General features: G+C 42.5%; 1 protein-coding gene across 10 annotated transcripts in view; it reads left to right on the top strand.

Moving 5' to 3' along the window:
• Window positions 1-22,418, top strand: part of PTK2 (protein tyrosine kinase 2) — a 205,806-nt gene that overhangs the window by 169,984 nt on the left and 13,404 nt on the right. For all 10 annotated transcript variants that reach the window (XM_032222562.1, XM_032222560.1, XM_032222556.1 and 7 more), the window contains 4 exons: window positions 3,749-3,880; window positions 15,218-15,280; window positions 21,275-21,314; window positions 22,155-22,261. In XM_032222562.1, coding sequence (XP_032078453.1) covers window positions 3,749-3,880; window positions 15,218-15,280; window positions 21,275-21,314; window positions 22,155-22,261 — 342 coding nt within the window. The remainder of the gene's footprint in view (window positions 1-3,748; window positions 3,881-15,217; window positions 15,281-21,274; window positions 21,315-22,154; window positions 22,262-22,418) is intronic.

Raw genomic sequence — 22,418 nt, 5'->3', positions numbered from 1 at the left:
TACTCAGAATTTTGAGACAGTGTTTCATGACTTCCAGGGCAAGTGTGAATAAGTCATTACTGATACTTGTGGTTTCATTTGGCAGGATAAAGTTTTAGTTTATTTCTGTTTGCTAGATTATTCTAATCTAGATAGGAGGATTTTTTTACAGTTCTGCTAGAATTGGCATGGCTTACATCTTATGCAAAGATTCAAGACCAGTGAAGTTGCCCAACTCCTAAACATTTGATTGTCTGAATGCCTTTCTATTGGCACTTGTGATTGACACGTATAGTTGACATTCAAAGACTGGATCACTCCACTGCGCTGAACCCAAAACATTTTGAAGTTAAAATGAGGTTGGCGGCAGTGAAATGGGTAGAATCATGATGATGGCGAATACAGAATTAGTGTGATTGAACAGAAGCTAGAATTCACTAGAAGCTTTACTGTAACAGTGATGTAAGTATACAAGTTGGCCGAGGGGGTCAACCATGGCCCTTCGACAACCTGTGGACTTCACGGCTGGCCACAGGTTGTAAAAGAGGCCCTAGTTGCCGATCCTTGTTCTGAAGACATGGAGGCAACACTTGGATAGGTGAGATTCATCACAAGTGTGTTAGACCTTCGTGTGGATTATGGAAGCAGGTGATGAATGGCTGATGGGGTAACCAGCAGCTTTGATTCCACCATGTAAGAGGCAATGATGAGACCTTTGTTTCACTATCCTGCTTCTTGAATTGTTTCTACATACTTTCTAATGTAATTTGAAGCTTCAGTTGTTCTGGATATGAATTATTGACTTAAGGATCAGTGTATGACACTTTTGTCATAATGATTTCTTCAGCTAGTGGACCATTCCTGGATGCTGTTGGTTATGTTTTGTATAAAGCATTGCAGAAATTGGGGTGAGGCTGTCAAGATTCCAAGTAATAGAACCACAGCAAGCAAAACTCGGGGGCAGGTAGATCCCTCAAGGAACAGCTTTATTGGAGATATCGTATTGGCACAGATCGGGTAAAAACCGACTCTGAAGGTTCCCGCAGTTTCCACCTAATTAAAAGTAAAAGTTTTCCCTCAAACCCCAAACAATTAGTCACATGGTCCAATCAAAGCATTGTCTGGTTGCCTGGTGACATCACTCCTCCTTCCTCGGGCCAGGTGTGAGAATGTCCTTGGTTCCCAAGAGGAAGTATTTTATTTTGGCTGCAAAACTCCAGCTGTCTCTAGTCCTCCCCACCCTATCCCTCAACTCCAGTGCGGCAAGACTAAAGCTCCAAGATGGCTCCGGTCAGGTCAGCTTTAGGATTGACCACTTCAAACAACATTGTCTCAAGCAGTTTGGTGTGGTTCAAGGGTGAAATCTACCGGTTCGGACCGGCTCACCCAAACGGTTAGTAAAAAATGCTACCTAATCTAAATCGTGTGGCACAGCAGATTCCTCCCCCCCCCCTCACTATTCTACTTACCTTTGCTGACTTGGAAGGTTTCAAAATGTTCCTTTTTTAGTGCTGCGCAGACGCATCTCAGCTGCACATGCTTGCAAAGCGCACTCGGTAGCAGACTCACCAAGCCGGTAGCAGACTTCAGGGGATGACACCACTGATGTGGTTGTTCAGATCCTTCCTATTTGTCTGTCACTGTTGCTGCCGCCAAAGAAAATAAGTATCTCCATTTGTATTGTGTTTCCAGTAGGGTAGAACCCGATTCAGGCACCGATTAGCTTTTAAACATACTTCTTGGAGATGGAAAGTTTTAATCAGGTGGCTGTTGTGATTTCTTTTCTTGTGCTTTTTGCAAGTGTCAAAGTAGAAAGAAAAAAAGAAAACATAACCCTGCATTTCAGTTGGCTGACCCATTCACAGGTCTTAAAATATAATTAAAACCAGATAGAAAACTGCATTTTATTGTTTGCTTCCTCGAATGCCATTTTTAGCCGAGAGATATAATAAGGAAAATATTTGAAAGAAAACTATTACAGATGTTTCTCAAAGTGTGAGTAAAATAGACATCCATCTTAGCATCCAGTTTGTGTGCCTTTCTGGCGGGGGGGGGAGTGTCTTCTTTTTTGCAGGGTAAAGACTCATGTGGAGCTTTGCGTGTGCAAACACACACACACACTCACACTCACAGAGGCAAGTGAGAGAGAAAGAGAAAAATTACTTCTTACAGCTCTAAATTCAGACTCGCTCCTTGTTTTTCATAATTTGTCATAGCACATAAGAAACACCTATCACCACGAAGAGGCATTCCGGGATACTTACATACATGCATGCTTCATACATGAATGATCAGGAGAAAGCATGGGAAACATTTGCTGATCATCCATGATTGCTGAGAGAGAAGGGTTGTTCATTAAAGTAGATAAATGTGTGTGTTGGTATGAATTGTGTAGAGCAAACTTCACAACTTCATGACCTTGAGATATATCAGTGTTGGAGCTCTCAATAATCAGTCATACCGTCTGGCAATTTTGGAAACTTGTCAAAATATCAAGGGGTGCCAGCCCTGAGAATACCGGATCATAATGCCAGGCATTGACTTAATTGCTACTTGAGTCATCTGTGGTTTTCCTAATACAAAGACGTCCACTGTTAGGAGAAATCTCCAACCATTCTTTACCTTAAAAGCCTCTGTTTTTAACTTGTGCCTCTTTGTAAAGCATATTTTCTGTGTGATAAACCTTTCTCTGTTACCCAAACCTGCTTTTCAATCCTTGCATTAACTACTGAAGTGAGTACTGAATTAGGTTAGATAGGTTTTGTGTTTTGTGGTGGAGTTTGGTTGTAATCTGTATGTCTAGTCTAACAAAGAGATTGAGGAGGGGGTTTCATGATTGTAGTTTCCCAATATTTGAAAGACTGTCACAGAGAAAGAGGGCAGGTCAACCAGTGGTGGGTTCCTACCGGTTTGGAAACTAATCAAAGAGAGAAGCAACCTGGAATTAAGGAGAAACTTCCTAACAGTGGGGACCAGTAGAAGAGTTTGCCACCAGAAGTTGTGGGTGATCCATCACTGGAGGTTTTTATGAAGAGACTGGACAGCCACTTATTTGGAATAGCATAGAGCAGGGGTGTCAAACTCGCGATGACATGTTGTCACATGACGTATCGCAACTTCTCCCCCCTTTGTTAAAACGGGGGTGGGCATAACCAGTGCATAACACATATGGGTTGCGAGTTTGACCCCCCTGGTATCAAGTTTCTTGCTTGAGCAAAGAGTTGGACTAGAAGACCTCCAAGGTCTCCTCCAACTCTTATTCTAGATTCTCTTATAGTCAAAGCTAAAATGTATTAGATCATTAGTACTCAGTGGTGGGTTCCAGATTCCGTTGCAACCGGTATGGTGCAATGGGTCCCAGCGTCCTCCACATGAATGCGTGCAGTGCTTACCTTCTGCAATGCTCCAGCTTCTCGGCGGAGCATTGTGCAGGCGTTGTACACTACATGCGCGTAAGCCCCGAAGAACTCAAATACAGGTAAAGACAGCAGGTGGGTGGGCCCTCCGGAGCACTGTATCGGAACGGTATCCGGTGCTCCCAGCAGACACCAGTACACCCGTACCGGCACGTACCGGTTGTAACCCACCACTGTTAGTACTATATTGCTTTCTGTCATTTTTCCTTTAGCCCAGAAAACCAGGATACAGCATATTCTCACTTGAAAAAGAAAAGCAGGGTCTCTATTGATGACAGTCACATTAAAATAAAAATGATTGACAGTTAACATTTCAGCTTGTCTCTTTTCTGCTCACCCGCCCTGCTTTGTAGGATACTGGCAGTTTGGATATGCGCGGGATGGGACAGGTCCTACCAGCACATCTAATGGAAGAGAGATTGATACGACAGCAACAAGAAATGGAGGAAGACCAAAGATGGTTGGAAAAGGAGGAGAGATTTCTGGTAATGGAATTATTATTTTTTTGGTTTCCTTGTTGCAATTATAACAAGCACTTTGCCTCTCAATGCAGATTTATGCTCTTTGCCAAAGTATAAGTGAGTCACGTTTCTCTTTCTTTATATCTGATAATAATCATAAGAAAACAGTGTTCCCGTTTCCATTACTCGCTGGCTAACTTTCCCACAAGCACACCCTTTTAAGTATTCCCTTCAGATATTAGTTTTTCTTCCATGTATTTTTCCCATTTCTGAACTGTCCATTTCCCTCCAAGAGGGGTGGTTACTATTAGAAATCCCACCTCAATCTTTGTTGATCATGTGGCTGATAGTGAGTCGGCTATAACTTTAAGGATGGGTCGTAAGGCACTTTGAACAGTGCTGTCACAACTTCAGATCGTCGTTTAAAAGGGTTGTAAGTTGAGGAGTAGTAATAGCATTTTACGTATTGCTTCACAATGCTTTACAGCACACTCTGAGCGGTTACAACATCGGCATATTGCCCCCGAAAATCTGGGTCCTCATTTTACCCACTTCGGAAGGATGGATGTGTGTGTGTGTGTGTGTGTGTGTGTGTGTATGTTTGTGTGTATAAATGGCTCTGTGTGTGTGTATGTGTGTGTGTGTGTGTGTGTAAATGGCCTTCCCTCCCTCTCTCCTGTTGTGATAAGACACCCCTCAGTGTGTGTGTTTTGTTACGATACAGCCTGTTGTGCCTTCAAATGGTTTCTACTGTACTGCTGTAAATGGCTTCTACTGTACAGCACAGTGGAATTGCCATGGTAACGGCTTCACCGTACTCCACAAGGGGGCTCCCTCTGGTAAGGGGCAAGAAGATGCCTTCTTTAAGTCAAGAGGCTTATTTTGTGGCTTCCTCCAAACATGGCTGCACTTAGAGCTTGGGTGTCTCAAATGTCTTGTTGGGTTGACTGTCAGGCTGGATTAGCATTATCCAAACCAACAAATTCTCCATAGATTGAATAATAAATACATCTGCAACATTATGATTTTCTTTTTTAAAAAAATTAAATTATAAGTTACACTGTAAAATTTCAGCTGTGATCTCTTTATCTCTCCCTGTAGCTAATGCGTCAGAATAATTAATCTTTTCCCAAGTAAAGCTTTGTTATCTAGTCTATGAAACAGCTGGACATGCAGATTTTGTTTTTCATGAAGTCTCTGCTTGCCCACTTCCTTAAAGGCTACCAAATAAGGAAAAAACAACGTTGTTCCCAAGGGGGAAAATAAGCAGCTGCAACTATTCTGGATGAAATTATTCAGAGCTATCTATTGACTGTCTCTTCCCTTTTTGATGAAAATGGAACAGGCTTCCCACTCTCAACTGGTCTGTGAGCTTTTGACATAACTGCTCTATTTAAAAAAAATGCTCTAAAAGGGAAATAAAGAGAATTGTTTGTTCAGTACTTAATGTACGTGTACACACACACACACACACACACACACATACACAATTTTTATAGCCAGAAAGTTCATTCCAGATGTTCCAATCTGCTTTTGTGCCATTGGGGTACAAACTGTGCAAAAATAGACCCAGATTGTTGGGGACAAGAGGCTAACTCTGTAAACTGCTTAGAGAGGGCTCTGAAGTACTGTGAAATAGTATATAAGTCTAAGTGCTATTGCTATTGTGCAGCCAGGGCTCTCAGCACACTGGGCTATGCTGTTTGGAAGACATTTTTCCCCCCAAGGGGAGAAAAAAAACCGTTAATATCAGTGGCGCTTCAAGCAAAGTCAGTTGGGGCTCGTACTACTCATCGGGTTGGTTTCTGGCCAATGCTGGGGTTGACTTCCCTCTTAAAACTGTAGAAGCAAGAAATGTTTCCCAGCAGCAGCCAAAACCAGAAAGGAACATTTTCAAAGCCTAAAGATGCTTCGCGTATTTCCTTAAACCTTAATTTCCATTCTCTCCTTATGGAGAGGAGCGGGAGGCATTGACTTCAGTCAGCACATCAATAAAAATATTGAGTTTGGTTCAGGCCTCAAAGGAAGTTAGAGACAATTTGGGGCAGGGTGTATTTTCTCCTATGAGTTGCCTGCTTTTTTAAAAACCTGCCACAGATCAATCTTCATTGGAATATATCTTATTGCCAAAATATTTATTTTTAATTTTTAATTATATAAAATACAAAGAGAAGAAAAAGATAGGAAATTAAGGGAAGGAAAGGGAGAGAGGAAAAGGGGGCGTGAGATACAAGGGGAAAGAGAAAAAAGAAAGAAAAAGTGGGCATGGACTTCCAACACTCTTTAGCACAGTACAAGATAAATACACTCCAACCTCCAGTTTTTGCTTTTACACATTAGTATATTACTAGCCATTCCTATGGGACGCAATGGCTCAGTGGTTAAGACGCTGAGCTTGTCGATCAGAAAGGTCGGCAGTTCGAACCCCTAGCACTGCGTAATGGAGTAAGCTCCCGTTACTTGTCCCAGCTTCTGCCAACCTGGCAGTTCAAAAGCACATTAAAAAATGCAAGTCGAAAAATAGGAACTACTTTGGTGGGAAGGTAACAGCGCTCCATGCGCCTTTGGCGTTTAGTCATGCCGGCCACATGACCACGGAGACGTCTTTGGACAGCGCTGGCTCTTCGGCTTTGAAATGGAGATGAGCACCACCCCCTAGAGTGGGAACAACTAGCACATATGTTTCCTTTACTTTAGCCATTCCTATAACATCAAATCTTTCTAATCAACAAAACATTGGTACTAATCACCATTGCAAAGATCATAGTTATATCAAGGTCTGAAAAGCTTCCTTTGATTCTCTCTATTAGTGTTTCTCAACTTTAAGCACAGATAGTCCTCAACTTACGATGACAATTGAGTCCAGAGTTTTTGTTGTAAACCACAATATTTCTTAAGTGAGTTTTGCCCCAATTTACTACCTTTCTTGCCTTGGTTGTTAAGTGAATCATTGCAGTTGATAAGTTAGTAAGCCAGTTCTTCAGCGAATTTGGCCTCCCCCGTGAATTTGCTTGTCAGAAAGTCGCAAAAGGTGATCACATGACTCCGGAGACATTGCAACCGTCATAAATATGAATCGGTTGTCAAGCATCTGAATTTGGATCACGTGATCATGGGGGATGCTACAAAGGTCGTAACTGTAAAAAACGGTCATAAGTCACTTTTTTCAGTGCCGTTGTGACTTTGAACCAGGGGTGGGTTCCTGCCAGTTCTAACCTCTTCTATAGAAGAGGTTCCACAAATGTACACTGCCGTTTAGAACCGGTTCCAGCTCCCTCCCCCCGCCCGCCGGCACACCATCAAGATGAAGAGCGAGAGGAGGAATTCTGGGAGTTGAAGTCCACAAGTCTTAAAACTGTCAGGTTTGAACAACCCTGGGTTGTTGTTTTTTTTTTAAAGGGTTAGGGGTGCAAGGATCTTGTAACTTGGCAGCTTTAAGACTTGCGTGCTTCACATGCCAGAGTTTCTGAGCCGACATTTTGGTTGCTAAGCAGGAGCGTTGTTAAGTGAGTTTCACCACATTTTACGAGTTGGCCACGACCACCCAGTCACATGACTGCCAAGCCACTCCCACTTGTCACATGGCCGGCAAGCCACTCCCACAAAGGCCACACCTACGGAAGAGGTTCTAAAAATTTTTGAAACCCACCACTGCTTTGAACGGTCCCTAAACAAACTTCTGTAAATCAAGTACCACCTATATGTGGATTTCAACTCCCAGGGAATTGAAGTTCAGGCACCTTAAGAGTTGCCAAGGTTGAGAAACATTGCTTTGTATTAGGTAAAGGTAAAGGTTCCCCTCACACATATGTGCTAGTCGTTCCCGACTCTAGGGGGCGGTGCTCATCTCCATTGCAAAGCCGAAGTGCCAGTGCTGTCCGAAGTCATCTCCATGGTCATGTGGCCGGCATGACTCAATGCCGAAGGCGCCCGGAACGCTGTTACCTTCCCACCAAAGTGGTCCCTATTTTTCTACTTTTTACATGCTTAGGCTGGCAGAAGCTGGGACAAGTAACGGGAGCTCACTCCGTTATGCGGCGCTAGGGATTCGAACCGCCGAACTGCCGACCTTTTTGATCGACAAGCTCAGCATCTTAGCCATTGAGCCACCGTGTCCCTTGCACCAGTAAACCACGATTTGTGGGTTGTTGATAGTGGAGCATCACAGTTCATTGCTAGGGATAGAAAAAGGTTTGTAAAAATGACCACGAGCAAGGAACATGTATTTTTGGCAAATGGATGGAAGGTGAGGGCGTCTGGTGAAGGTAATGCATGTTGTTCATTCCTAAACGAGCAGTTACCAAAAGTAAAAAGTAGAAAGTAAAAGCCTATTTAAACTGCAGTGTCTCTGTTTGCTGGTTTGTGTGTTCTCCAGCACAACTTTCACAACGCTTTGAACACACTCGCTCTCCCAACGGGGAGCTTCCCTAATACTTTCTATTAAAGAAATGAATTGCTTGTCATCTTATCAGTGTGTGTGTGTGTGTGGGAGGGGGGAACTGTTTGTAAATCTCACCATTTCTTTGCAGGGTTTTCTTTTCAAACATTTCCACCCACATACGCTTCAGTGCCCATCCCAGATTTACTAAGGAAGCATCATCATCAACAACAACATGGATGGAATTTTTTTGATGCTAAAGTTGGGTTTTATGATTTTTTTTTTTTGCTTTTGAATAAAAGGAGAAGAAGCAGGGCTTGGTTTTCCCTCCGTTGTGCATTTTTTCCCACTATGTGAAGGAAAAGCGGCATGGAATGCAGTAGAACTGTCCAGTTTTTCTTTGCGGAAAGGGGCGGTTACTGCTAATTATATCTTGGGCATCCCAAGAGAATTCAGCTAAATGAGGGCCTGTGAATAGTTTGGTTTTGCACCGTTTGCATGGAGGTCACTGCTGTTGGAGGCTGTGCTAGTGTGCAGTTGCAGTTTGTGTAACAGAGCCTTCTTACCCAGCTGGATGTATCTGGGTTTGTTGCACCTGGAGGCTGTTCAATTGATACGTTATGCCTACAAGTTGTGCACTGGTTCTATAGTGTCACGTAAAGCAAAAAACAATGACACAACTCCAAAACTTTTGAGGAAATGGTGTGGTTGTTCATTTTAGTGGGGGGGGGGGGGACACTAACTTCTAGTGCTTCTGTCCATGGTCAGTGTCCTGCTTGGAAAACACACACAAACACACATATAATGGCACAGTGGCTCAGACACTGGGCTTGTTGGCTAGAAAGCCAGCAGTCTTAAGTTCAAGACCCGAGTGCCATCCAATGGGGTGAGCTCCCGTGGTCGCCTCAGCTCATGACAGCCTAGCAGTTTGAAAACATACAAATGTGAGTAGATAAATAGGTATCACTTTGGTGCAAAAGCAATAGCGCTCTGTGACATTAGTGCTGGTTACTTGACCATGGAAATGCCTTTGGACAGCGTTGAAGCGTTCAATGGCCTTGAAACGGAAATGGACACCATCCCCCAGAGTCAGCAAGGATTAGCAGAGTAAAATCCACAGGGACTCCTTATACTGTACATATGCATATACTGTATATGTTTGTGTGTGCGTATTTATATAATTAGTGTTGTATATCAGTGATTGTAAATGCAATACATACTTTATCATGGGATGCTAACACGCTAATGTACATTATTTCCAGAGGGAATGGCTCCTCACACACATACGGACTTCCCAAATCTTCCTTTGCTGGGAACTTTGTCTGGGACCGTATTTTATAAAAGAATCATTTATTTTATTCCAATATTTTCTTCTGTAAACCTTTGCATTCTTTTTTTTTCCTTATGTACTTTGCAACTTTGTTGCTCACAGAGCCCTAAGATTTTCTGTGATTTCATTAAAAATAGATGCACATACTGTTCCTTGTGCTGAAAGCTTCACATTTACAAGAGCGCAGAAACAATCCTGCAAGATAACACACACAAATAACAAGGGGAGCTGGCAGCCGAGGAAGCCTACGCTAAAAGATTATATTTTAAAAGTTAACCGATCGATGGTAGTGCCAGGGCTGCCATGCAGAGAAATTAGTTCATTTCATTGGAAAGCTAAATACAGTGTCACCTTGGGGTAGCAGCAGTACTTTGACTTACATTCCGCTTTCTTAGTGCTTTTTCAGCCCTCTCTAAGCGGTTTACAGAGTCATCCTCTTGCCCCCCAACAATCTGGGTCCTCATTTTACCCATCTCGGAAGGATGGAAGGCTGAGTCAACCTTGAACCGGTGAGATTTGAACTGCCAAACCGCAGCTAGCAGTCAGCTGAAGTAGCCTGCAGTACTGCACTCTAACCACTGCACCACCGTGGCTCTGCAAATGGCGGTCCCTTTCGTCTAATTTCTGTAGAGATTCTCAGTCATCCACGTCATGGTTGTTGCAAAGGTGCTTTTCCAGGAGGCAACTGGACTGTCTTGTTTTTTTCTTTTCCATGAGAAGTAAAACATCTTCAAAAGAAAGAAAACAAGAAAGTCCAGTTGCCTCCTGAAAAAGCATCTTTGGGACTTCGTCTAATTTGTTTAGGACATCTTGTACAGGGCTGTCAAACTCGCGGGCCGTGGGCTGGATGCATCGTGCATGCCCAGTTCAGCGAAGGGAAAATAAGTTGCGACCCGTCACATGACGACGCCTTGATGACGCGAATATACACCCTTGATCTTGTAGATGTCTGCCCATATGGTCCAATCTTCAGCAAGTTGCCATCACACTCAAATTTATGGACAAGGTTCAGCAAATATCTGTACATCCAATTATCCGTTCTATCTTTTCTGCTAAATGATGCGAGTGGTCTACTTTGGCTCAAACTCATGATGCCCCATCAATTCACGATCCTGCACTTCAGATATCTGCAATGTGTAATATATCTTTCTGAATTCTGAGTTATCCCTTCCACATCGGATATATGGAAGAGGAAAAAGAAGTGGAGTAATTCGTTGGCATTCTCAGATCGAAAGGCTGTTTCCTGTCCTTAATAACGTGGTTTCTGGATCTCGTTCTGTTGAGCCATTTGAATGTTGCCAGATGTCTCCATCTTGGTCTTGACAGCAACAGAATGAAGAGTTTTGTGATGACTTAACAAATCAATTTTATTATCCCAGAAGTCTTTTTTAAAGCTAACTGCATTCATCTGATGAACTGTGTGCAATCCTATAGAGAGGTTGTAGAGAGGTAAGAAAAGGGATGGTGAACATGTGAAAGATTGCTTTGTTAACTAGGAGATATGGAAACATTTTTTTAAAAAATTGCAGTAAATGCTTAAAAGAAGAACCAGGAAGGATATGCAAAAGAAGAAGAAGTGCACGCTGTAAAAAATTGAAATGCCAAAGTGGTATTAAGATTGGAACTGCATTTTAAAGTATTTTGAATAATTTATGACTTCAGAACCCTTGTCACAATCAAGTTAGTATCAGGGAGTAAATTAGTACAATATGAATTGTAAATCAGAATGAGAGCTAATCAAGGTTCCTATGTCACCTAAAAATTACATCTGTATTTAAGAATCGAACAAAGGGCTAACCTTGTGAAGAAAAACCCAAACTTTGAATGTATTACAAGTCTATATGTAGAATTATAGTCCATAGATGGCTTCCCAGTTGAATTAAATTCTGTTTCAGGGTTTTTCTTTTTCAAATTTTATTTTTGACAGTGACACATAATCCTACAACTTCTTTTGGCATTCTATTAAAGAGGGAATTATGTGTGATTTCCAGTAAAAGACTTAAAGTATCCTAGCAACTGTCACCATCAACAAAGCCAATTTGGTATACTTTGTAGTGATATATGGTTTTGGTGCAGTTTAACTGAAAGACATCTGCTAAGAAAGCAAATTCAGCCTTAAAATTTATTTCATTCTAAAATAGACTGTCTTCCAGAATGGTTGAGCTTTACATCATTGTCCCCAGATATTTAAAAAAAAAAAAGACTTTTGCAACCTACTTGGGTCATTGAGAATTAGATGGCGTAAATGTTTTTTTGCTGTTATATTACATTTCCAAAAGGTTCTAGAAATGGGTTTTAATTTTGTTAATCATCAGGGTAATGGTCCAGTGTAAAATATCTTGGTAAATTTAATATTTATTTTCCAGTGATATTGTTACATTAATTATTCTGTTTCACTGGTGCACCCATTTAAAAACCACATTAGCAGCAGATCATAACTCTTCCATCACTATTTCTTGAAGTTGAAAAACTTGGGAAGATTTAAACCTGCCTCTAAATCTATTCTGAACCATGCAAGCTGAGAGTGGGTGACTTTGGGCCCATCACTCTCAACCCACTGAGTAGATGTTGGAAATGATCCCAACAATATGAAGGGAAATGCCACGGAAACCATGTTCAGATCCTGGAGCAAAGACCCCAACAAATAAGGTTGAGCCACGGGCTGCATACATTGAGTGCCACGTGGCAAGCCCAACAATTATGGCTGGTCCCACTCCTATAGGAGGAGGTTTGCTGACGGGCTTTCAAACTTCTTTGTAAAGAAGGGATTCCCAACTTTATGACTTGTGGACTTCGACTCCCAGAACTCCTCAGACAGCATGTCGCCAAATTGTCATGGTTGGAGGCTCCTGCTGCAAAGGGCTGGGGATCCATTTGAATGTCTTACAAATCAGCCATTTATGAACAGAGGAACAAGAGACAAAGTATCCCAAAGGTGCTTTTTCAGGAGGCAACTGGACTTTGTTTTTTCTTTTGAAGACTTTTCGCTTCTCATCCCAGAAGCTTCTTCAGCTCTGGCAGGATGGTGGGAAAATGGAAGGATTTATATTCCTGGCAGGCAATCTGCAATTTGCATCCTTTTAGAGTAGGGCTGTCAAACTCCCAGCCCGCGGGCCGGATGTCTCAAGTGCTGGCCATACCCACGCCCGGTGTCGCGAAGGGGGAAAAAGTCCCAATACGCCACGTGGCACTGCTGTGAGTTTGACACCCTGTTTTATTGGAGGTTTCTCTCTGTCCTCAGGGTCACCTAAGTAGTGCAAGTGCTTCCTGTAGTCTGCATTTTTTTTTCCTCCGGAAATCCATTCCTACTCCCACACTATTGAAAAGTTGTTCATCCCAAATTGTATAACTAAAAGTCTGTAGAGATTCTCAGGCATCCAAAGAAAAAGCACCTTTGGGACAACCATGGCTTGGATGACTGAGAATCTCTACAGACTTTAAGAAATAGAGTCATTTCTCTGCATGAGTGTTGAACAGGGGATACTTCGTTTCCCCCTCCCTGCATAAGCAGGAAAAAACGGTAAGCAGAGTATTTGATTAAACACCAAATGGAGCTGTGTGGTTGAATGAGGAATTAGGTTGGGCCCTTGTGGTTCCAAATCCAGAAAAATACAATTTAATACCAAGAAATAATGTAGACATGCTCAACCTGTTCTTCTTGATACTTTTAATTTTCACTTAAATTAGGCCAATCTTCTTCAACAAAGACTTCTTACAATATGAAACCTATTTTTTATTGCCACATACGTTTTGATGCACTTTGGCTAAGTGTTGCCTCAAAGTAAGCACCCATCCACCTCTGATCATTTGAGACTCAAGTCTGCAAACAGAATAGCCAGCAGGGAAAGGAAATACAAGTGGTGACAGCAGCTGGGATAACTGTCTATGGTAATTTGTAACACAGGTAGTTAGGTGTGGTACAGATATTCTTCAGATGGTAAGGTGATTTTTAAAGCGATGACCCAGATGTTTAAAGATTTGCAAATTAGGTAGGTAGGTAGATAGATAGGTAAATTTGTATATATAGATGGATAGATTTGGATAGATAGATTGATAAATAGATAATACAATAAAATAGCAGAGTTGGAAGGGACCTTGGAGGTCTTCTAGTCCAACCCCCTGCCTAGGCAGGAAACCTTATACCGTTCCAGACAAATGGCTATCCAGCATCTTCTTAAAGACTTCCAGTGTTGGGGCATTCACAATTTCTGGAGGCAAAGCTGTTCCACTGATTCATTGTTGTAACTATCAGGAAATTTCTCCTCAGTTCTCAGTTGCTTCTCTGCTTGATTAGTTTCCACCCATTGCTTCTTGTTCTATACTCGGATTCCCTGGAGAATAGTTTGACTCCCTCTTCTTTGTGGCAACCACTGAGATATTGGAACATTGCTATCATGTCACCTCTAGTCCTTCTTATCATTAAACTAGACATAGCCAGTTCCTGCAACCGTTCTTCATATGTTTTAGCCTCTAGTCCCCTAATCCTCTTTGTTGCTCTTCTCTGCACTCTTTCCAGAATCTCCACATCCTTTTTACATCGTGGCGACCAAAACTGAATGCAGTATTCCAAGTGTGGCTTTACGAAGGCATTATAAAGTGTATTAACACTTCACGTGATCTTGATTCTATCCCTCTGATATAGATTGATAGATTTGTATAGATGGATGGATAAATTTATGTAGACAGATTTAGATTTGTGTAGATAGATTTGTATAAGGTGGGTGGATAGATAGAAAGAGAAAGAAAGAAAAGGAAAGAATAAATCAACTATCACAACTCTTATTTTTCTTGATTTGGAAAGGGTTTTTTTTTAGTTTTGCATATTACTCTATTCAGTATCAGATGATGGGTATGATCCCTAGGACTTTAAGGTGTACTCATGAACACAGCCCTTCTTTTTTAATTTTGAAATTCCAAGAAGACCGTCCCTTTCTGGCTTCTCCAAAGAGTTAATAACAGCCAGATTCCCTCCCTCCCTTCCTTCCTCCTCTCCTAAGCCAGGGCAGTGCTGGGCGCAGACGGTCTTCCTCCTAACCTTCTCGGTCTCGGTGCTTTTAGAGAGCCTGAGCACTTGGCCCCGTTCGGGAAGCTTGGCGAGGGAGCCAAGTACATTTAAGCCTTCCTCAAGCAGGAAACAGGAATTAATGCGCAGCATTTCTCATCCTGTGGTTGAAACTTTTTGCAGCTAGGAAGAAGCTGCAGCTGCGTGGAGCTGCTCCTTGCTGCTGCTGCCTGCTGCTCTTCCTCCTCCTCCCGAGAGAATTAAAATGCAGGTTTTCCAATGTTGTCTTGGGGAAATGGTACTCTCAATATTTATCTCAAAGCCTTTATTATGTGCAAGCAAACAGTGGGTAGATGGAAAGGGTTGTTGTTGGGTTTTTTTGCTGGGGTGGAAGTCTTGAGAAGGTTCGGTGTCTTAAGTTTTGCAAAAGCCAGTTTTGGTGGTGGTGGTGGGGGGAGCAACATTGGGATAGAAAGAAGAGGAATGTAATAACATCTCTCTTACTCGAAGCCTACTTCTTCCCCGCCCTTCCTCCCCCCCTCCTTAGCAACATTTCCTTTGCTTCTGCTAATCATTCTAATTCCTCAGCTCTCTGACCCGCTGCGCTTTTGAAACCTCCGATCCAAACCCACGTGTGTTTTCTCTTCCTAGAAACCCGATGTGAGGCTGTCGAGAGGGAGCATTGATCGAGAGGACGGAGGACTCCAGGGTCCGGTAAGCAGACCTTCTCACCCGTCAAGCAAAATCTGCTGCTTTTGATTCCCCCCCCTCACTTTTATCGTTTTATTAATTTATAATATGGCATACCAAAAGGATACGAAAGCAAAAATATTAGGGAAATTAGGAAAGGGAAAAAGGGGAAGTGGATAGTGGGGGGAAAAAGGAAAAAGACGGAAAAAAAAGGCACTGACCTCCGATTCCTTTGGGGCAGTAAAAGATCTACCCTCAACTTTTTACTTTTTCACAATGATAGAAACCAGCCATTTTCATAACAGAAAATCTATCTGATCAGTGAAACCCAAAATCAAAGTTTCCTTTCCCCCCCCACCTGAAGCACAAAGTCCAGAAGTGATTTCCAAGTAGAAATGAAAGTATTTGCATTTTTTTTTCTTTGATCAAAGCAATTAATTTGGCCATCTCTGCTAATTTCATCAGTTTTTGTAGCCCTTCATCCCTTGTGGGGTTTGAGGTGACCTTCCATTTCTTGCTGCTTTTGATTTTTCTCTGTGGGGAATGAGGTTCCCCTCCCCATCTGCTTTCAGGAGATGAATTCCAATTCGCTTCAGGTTGCACCCAAGGATTATATTTCCGTGAAACACTTCAGGATGCTCGGCTGTTCCCCACAACTCTCTGGGAGTAACTTGTTCTCCTGATGACTCTGGAACAGATGCATTCTTTCCTTGCGCAGGATGTTTTCGTTATTTTTCATAAAATAAAATTACTTTTTGGTCTCATCGATGGATTAGGAAGATCGCAGATTGCTGATGTACTACTCCCAAGCGGGCTATTGGAAAAGCCAAAATAGAATCGCTTTCCAATGTTGGGAATCCAATTCACACATTTTGTGGCTTGCTCAATTTTCAGGGATTGGACGGGAAGGTAAAGAAAACCTCCTCGCTTTGGCTCTATGCAGGTAGCTTGTTTTATCAGACAAGCCGTGGTTTGTTAGTAGATAATTATGCTGGTAATGTGATGGTAATGAACATTTGTTTTGTTAGGACAGTTCGTCCTCATCTTAGGACCACAATTGAATCTGAAATTTTTGTTGCTAGGTGAAACATTAGTTGTTATTTTTGCCCCATTTTATGACCTTTTGTGCCACAGTTGTTAAGCGAATCACAGCAGTTGTTACCGTGTTTCCCCGAAAATAAGACAGAGTCTTATTTTCTTTTGACCCCCGAAATTGTGCTTGGCCTTATTTTCAGGGAGGTCTTTTTATTTTCAAGGTGCAGAAGGAGGCGAGCGTGGTCACCTCATGGCTGCTGCTGTGTTGCAATATTTTCAGGGAGGGCTTATTTTCGGGGGAGGGCTTATTTTCGTGGAAACAGGATAGTAACATGGTTGTTAAGTGAATCTGGCTTCCACATTGACTTCGTTTGTTAGAAGGTCTCAAAAGGGGATCCCATGATCCTCGGGGATACGGCAACCATCATAAACACGAGTCGGTTGCCAAGCATCTGAATTTTGATCATGTGACTATGGGGATGCTGCAACGGTCGCAAGTGTGAAAAACGATCACAAGCCACTTTTTTCAGTGCTGTTGTAACCTTGATCACTAAATGAGCTGTTGTAAGTCGAGGACTGCCTGCAGATAATGCTAAGTAGATCTCTGGCATTTGCTAGGAAAGCTCTTGAGAAGAAACGCTTCTAGGTAGCAGGATCTTAATGTTTACTGTGTGTTCTAGTGCAGCAGGGGTGGGTTTCTGCCAGCATTAACCGCCGATTCGGTGCGTACGCAATTTTGCAGTGAGTGAAGAGTGTGCACGCCTGATGCGCGCTCTGCACACTTGGCTAGTTGCCTATAAATAGGTCTGCGCATACGCAGAACATTTTAAAAAGTTAAAAAAACTTTGTTGCGGCGACTGGGACACCAGTTCAGGGGCGTGGCGAGCATGCTGTCCCTGTTGGTTCAGAGACCCAGTCGCCATTTCTACGAACTGGTGCGAACCAGTAGGAACCCACCTCTATAGTGCAGGGGTCTCTAACCTTGGCAACTTTAAGCCTGGCGGGCTTCAACTCTGGGAGTTGAAGCCCGCCAGGCTTAAAGTTGCCAAGGTTGGAGACCCCTATCCTAGTGTGTTTCATACATACACTGTATTGCCAGAGGGGTGGAGTTTCTCTGGGGGAATCTGGCCAGGTGCATGCTTCAGATAGCAATGCTGGCAAGGAACTATCCATTGTGAAGAACCAAGGTGACAGTCCCTCATGACCCTGCTTAAATGGAGGGCCTAAACCACTTGTGCAGTATAGGTGGTACTGGCTCAATAGTAGTAACTGTGAGAGGGATCTTGGAGTCCTAGTGGACAACCATTTAAATAAGAGCCAGCCGTGTGCAGCAGCTGCCAAAAAAACCAACACAGTTCTAGGCTGCATCAACAGAGGGATAGAATCAAGATCACGTGAAGTGTTAATGCCACTTTATAAGACCTTGGTAAGGCCACACTTGGAATACGGCATTCCGTTTTGGTCACCACGATGTAGAAAAGATGTGGAGACTCTAGAAAGAGTGTAGAGAAGAGCAACAAAGATGATTAGGGGACTGGAGACTAAAACATATGAAGAACGGTTGCAGGAACTGGGTATGTCTAGTTTGATGAAAAGAAGGACTAGGGGAGACATGATAGCAGTCTTCCAGTATCTATGGGGTTGCCACAAAGAAGAGGGAGTCAAACTATTCTCCAAGGCACCTGAGTGTAGAATAAGAAGCAATGGGTGGAAACTAATCACTAATCAGGAAAGCATTTCTGTGAACCTGTATGGAAAATGCACGTGCAAGTTTATTTTTCCCCTACCTTTCTCGGTTCAAAATGCTGAGAGAGCTGACCCAGGATGTATGACTTGAAATCCGCCGTGATTCAGTAGTGAAATACAGGTGAAACTCGAAAAACTAGAATATCGTGCAAAAGTTCATTTATTTCAGTAATGCAACTTAAAAGGTGAAACTAATATATCAGATAGACTCATTACATGCAAAGCAAGATAGTTCAAACCGTGATTTGTCATAATTGTGATGATTATGGCTTACAGCTCATGAAAATCCCAAATCCACAATCTCAGAAAATTAGAATATCGTGAAAAGGTGCAATATTCTAGGCTCAAAGTGTCCCACTCTAAGCAGCTAATTAGGCCATAACACCTGCAAAGGGTTCCTGAGCCTTTAAAAGGTCTCTCAGTCTGGTTCAGTAGGAATCACAATCATGGGAAAGACTGCTGACCTGACAGTTGGGCAGAAAACCATCATTGACACCCTCCATAAGGACGGAAAGCCTCAAAAGGTAATTGCAAAAGAAGTTGGATGTTCCCAAAGTGCTGTATCAAAGCACATTAATAGAAAGTTATGTGGAAGGGAAAAGTGTGGAAGAAAAAGGTGCACAAGCAGCAGGGATGACCGCAGCCTGGAGAGGATTGTCAGGAAAGGCCATTCAAAAGTGTTGGGGGCTTTCACAAGGAGTGGACTGAGGCTGGAGTCAGCGCATCAAGAGCCACCACACACAGACGGATCCTGAACATGGGCTTCAAATGTTGTATTCCTCTTGTCGAGCTGCTCCTGAACAACAAACAATGTCAGAAGCATCTTACCTGGGCTAAAGAAAAACAGACCTGGTCTATTGCTCAGTGGTTCAAAGTCCTCTTTTCTGATGAGACCAACTTTTGCATCTCATTTGGAAACCAAGGACCCAGAGAATGGAGGAAGAATGGAGAGGCACACACTGCAAGATGCTTGAAGTCCAGGGTGAAGTTTCCACAGTCTGTGTTGATTTGGGGAGCCATGTCATCTGCTGGTATTGGTCCACTGTCCTTCATTAAGTCCAGGGTCAATGCAGCCATCTACCAGGAGATTTTGGAGCACTTCATGCTTCCTTCCGCAAACGAGCTTTATGGGGATGCTGACTTCATTTTCCAGCAGGACTTGGCACCTGCCCACACTGCCAAAAGCACCAAAACCTGGTTCATTGACCGTGGGATTACTGTGCTTGATTGGCCAGCAAACTCGCCTGACCTGAACCCCATAGGGAATCTATGGGGCATTGCCAAGAGAAAGATGAGAGACATGAGACCGAACAATGCAGAAGAGCTGAAGGCCGCTATTGAAGCATCCTGGTCTTCCATAACACCTCAGCATTGCCACAGGCTGATAGCTTCCATGCCACACCGCATTGAGGCAGTAATTGCTGCAAAAGGGGCCCAAACCAAGTGCTGAGTACATATGCATGCTTATACTTTTCAGAGGTCCAATATTGTGCTACGTACAATCCTTGTTTATTGATTGCATGTAATATTCTAATTTTCTGAGATGGTGGATTTGGGATTTTCATGAGCTGTAAGCCATAATCATCACAATTATGACAAATCACGGTTTGAACTATCTTGCTTTGCATGTAATGAGTCTATCTGATATATTAGTTTCACCTTTTAAGTTGCATTACTGAAAATAAATGAACTTTTGCACGATATTCTAATTTTTCAAGTTTCACCTGTAAGTCCTCAACTAGTATATCTAGACTGTCACTTTCAAACTTTGAATTCTTTATCCTTTCTGTGGATATCTTCTCTGTCCCATTGGTTGTTGGTTTTTTTAAAGCCCACATATACTCTTGAGACTTAAGGAATGCGGTGGCTCAGTGGTTGAGACGCTGTACTTGTCGATCAGAAAGGTCGGCAGTTCGGTGGTTCGAATCCCTAGTGCAGCATAACGGAGTGAGGTCCCGTTACTTGTCCCAGCTTCTGCCAACCTAGCAGTTTGAAAGCATGTGAAAAATGCAAGTAGAAAAATAGGAACCACCTTTGGTGGGAAGGTAAACAGCATTCCGTGTGCCTTTGGTGTTTAGTCATGCCAGCCACAGCATTGGCTCTTTGGCTTTGAAACAGAGATGAGCACCGCCCCCTACAGTTGGGAATGACTAGCACATATGTGAGAAGGGAACCTTTACTTACTCTTGAGAATTAATTATAAGAGTGCTATTAAATCAGCTAAAGAACTAGTTAGAGCATATTGAACAAATCAGCATAACAAATTATTTTTCATTAACCCATGGAAGCAGCTTATGCAGGCAGTTGATAACTTGGCCTTTATTTGAAATATTTATTCATTTGTTTAGATTTTACTTGAGACCCGGTTTCTAAAAAATGTGAATATCCAATTCTCTAGTATTTTGCTCTGACGGATTCAAGACTCTAGATTTAAGGAATTCGTTTTCTGCCTCAGATTGCTTTATTTTTTGCAATAAAAATGCCTAATGCTGGGTTTGTTTAGCCTTGCTTTTCCCCACAGCAGTTAGCAGTTAGCAAAGGCAAACATTTAACTCTGCTAATACGCTTTTTATAAAGGCGAAACACAAGCAGGCTTTCCCAAGAATTAAACCATCATCAGTACTCATCAGTGTCATTCTCCTTGTTGATCAACACTAGAACAAATTTTTATTTGATTTGGCAACATGTTTTAAAAATCCCAAAGGTGTTTCCCCCCCCACCCCCCCACCCCAAAAAAGGCAACTGGACTTTCTTAGGTTTTCCTTCGAAAATGTTTCCCTTCTCACCCAGGAAAGCTTCATCAGAACTGATGATTGAGAATTGCCATAGACATGCTTCAAACATATGATACGTTTTCAATTGTACGACTGAATAGTAATGACTATGTAAAATCCGTTAAATAATACGGTATAAGAGCTGTCCCAAGCCCAAAGTCTTCAGTGTTTTTGGATAGAGGTTGTTATAAATATGTCATTTTGTTTGAGTAATGCTAGGCAGGATATATCGGGACAACTTAGATAGGTTATGACATGAAAGCACTGGTTGTCTCTTATGGAAAAAAGGGATAAACGTATAATTTAAGTATAAAAGCTTGTTTTTTTCTGAAACTGAAGAGCAATGGGAGGAGCAAAGATGTGGAAAATGCTGGATATTTGTTGTGGGGAATGAGCTGGAAGGGGGTCGGGTTGTTCATAAAACTTTTGCATGGTTAATTCGATTCATTTTAATTTGTTGCAGGCTTCCAACCAGCACATTTATCAGCCTGTGGGCAAACCAGGTATGTAAGTCACAATGTACATTTTTAGTCTCCCCTTCCTACATTTCCTGTCCTTTTTGGGGAAAAAAGAGTTTGAAGTTGTGGTGAAGAGGTAGGCACCATTTTAAGAAGCAGAACAGTTAAATGGCGCAAGTTCAATTAATGACGGTCAAGAGTAACAGAGGAGTTTTCGAGTCCCCCAGCTCCAGTCAATGCTGATTAGAGGATTCTTCTTTCTTTTTTCTTTCTTTCCTCTCTTCCCTTACTTCCCTTCTTTTCTTTTCTCTTTTCTTCTTCCTTCCTTCCTTCCTTCCCTCCCCCCTCCCCTCCTCTCGCTATCCATTTCACTAACCACAATTCTTCAAAGGGGCATATTAATAAAATATTAAGTCTCTACATGGCTTTAGCTTTGGAGGTGTTAAAAAATCTGAAAGAAAGGCTTAGGGGCAAGATACCTCTGCTTGGTTGCTGTAGGAGTGATTCCTTCCTTCCTTGATGATTCCATGGGCCTTGATGGTTCCATGTGGAAATGGGCATCAATGAAGGTTGACTCTCTTCTTCCACCCTTGCTTGAGGATTCAGGGAATCTGATGCCCAAAGTCTCTGTGAATCAAAGGAAATCAGGAAATCCAGGTAGCATATATGTTTATTGTATACTAAAGCTCTCTACAAGAATCTGAACCACTAACAGTAAAAGCAAATTGGTGGTAGATAAGAGTCAAAGGAATTCAAGGTGGGATGGACTTAGATCTCTTGTGGGTGCGAAGGGGACTCAAGATTGATAACATGTTTGACCCCACCCTCAACTTAGTCATCTCCTGCAGACTCAACCTTATCAGGCCCAATGTCTTTTCTCCCTAGATCATGCTGCCCCACCCAAAAAGCCACCACGCCCCGGAGCTCCCAGCCACTTGGGCAGCCTTGCCAGCCTCAACAGCCCCGTGGACAGCTACAACGAAGGGGTTAAGGTACAACACTGCTCGGAAGACTTGTTCGTTAGTCCTCCAGGCACCCGTCAAGTTGGATGGATCTGTTACTCGTGTCGGAGAGGGTTTCTCCACCACAACTTTAAGATGTGTGGCCTCTCAACTCCCAAATCCCCCCCAAACTAAAATCTATTACGTT

This window comes from Thamnophis elegans, chromosome 8, assembly GCF_009769535.1.
Source record: "Thamnophis elegans isolate rThaEle1 chromosome 8, rThaEle1.pri, whole genome shotgun sequence".
Classification (NCBI taxonomy): Eukaryota; Metazoa; Chordata; class Lepidosauria; order Squamata; family Colubridae; genus Thamnophis; species Thamnophis elegans.
The sequence above is the reverse complement of the archived record's forward strand: the minus strand, read 5'-3'. Positions and strand labels throughout refer to the sequence as shown.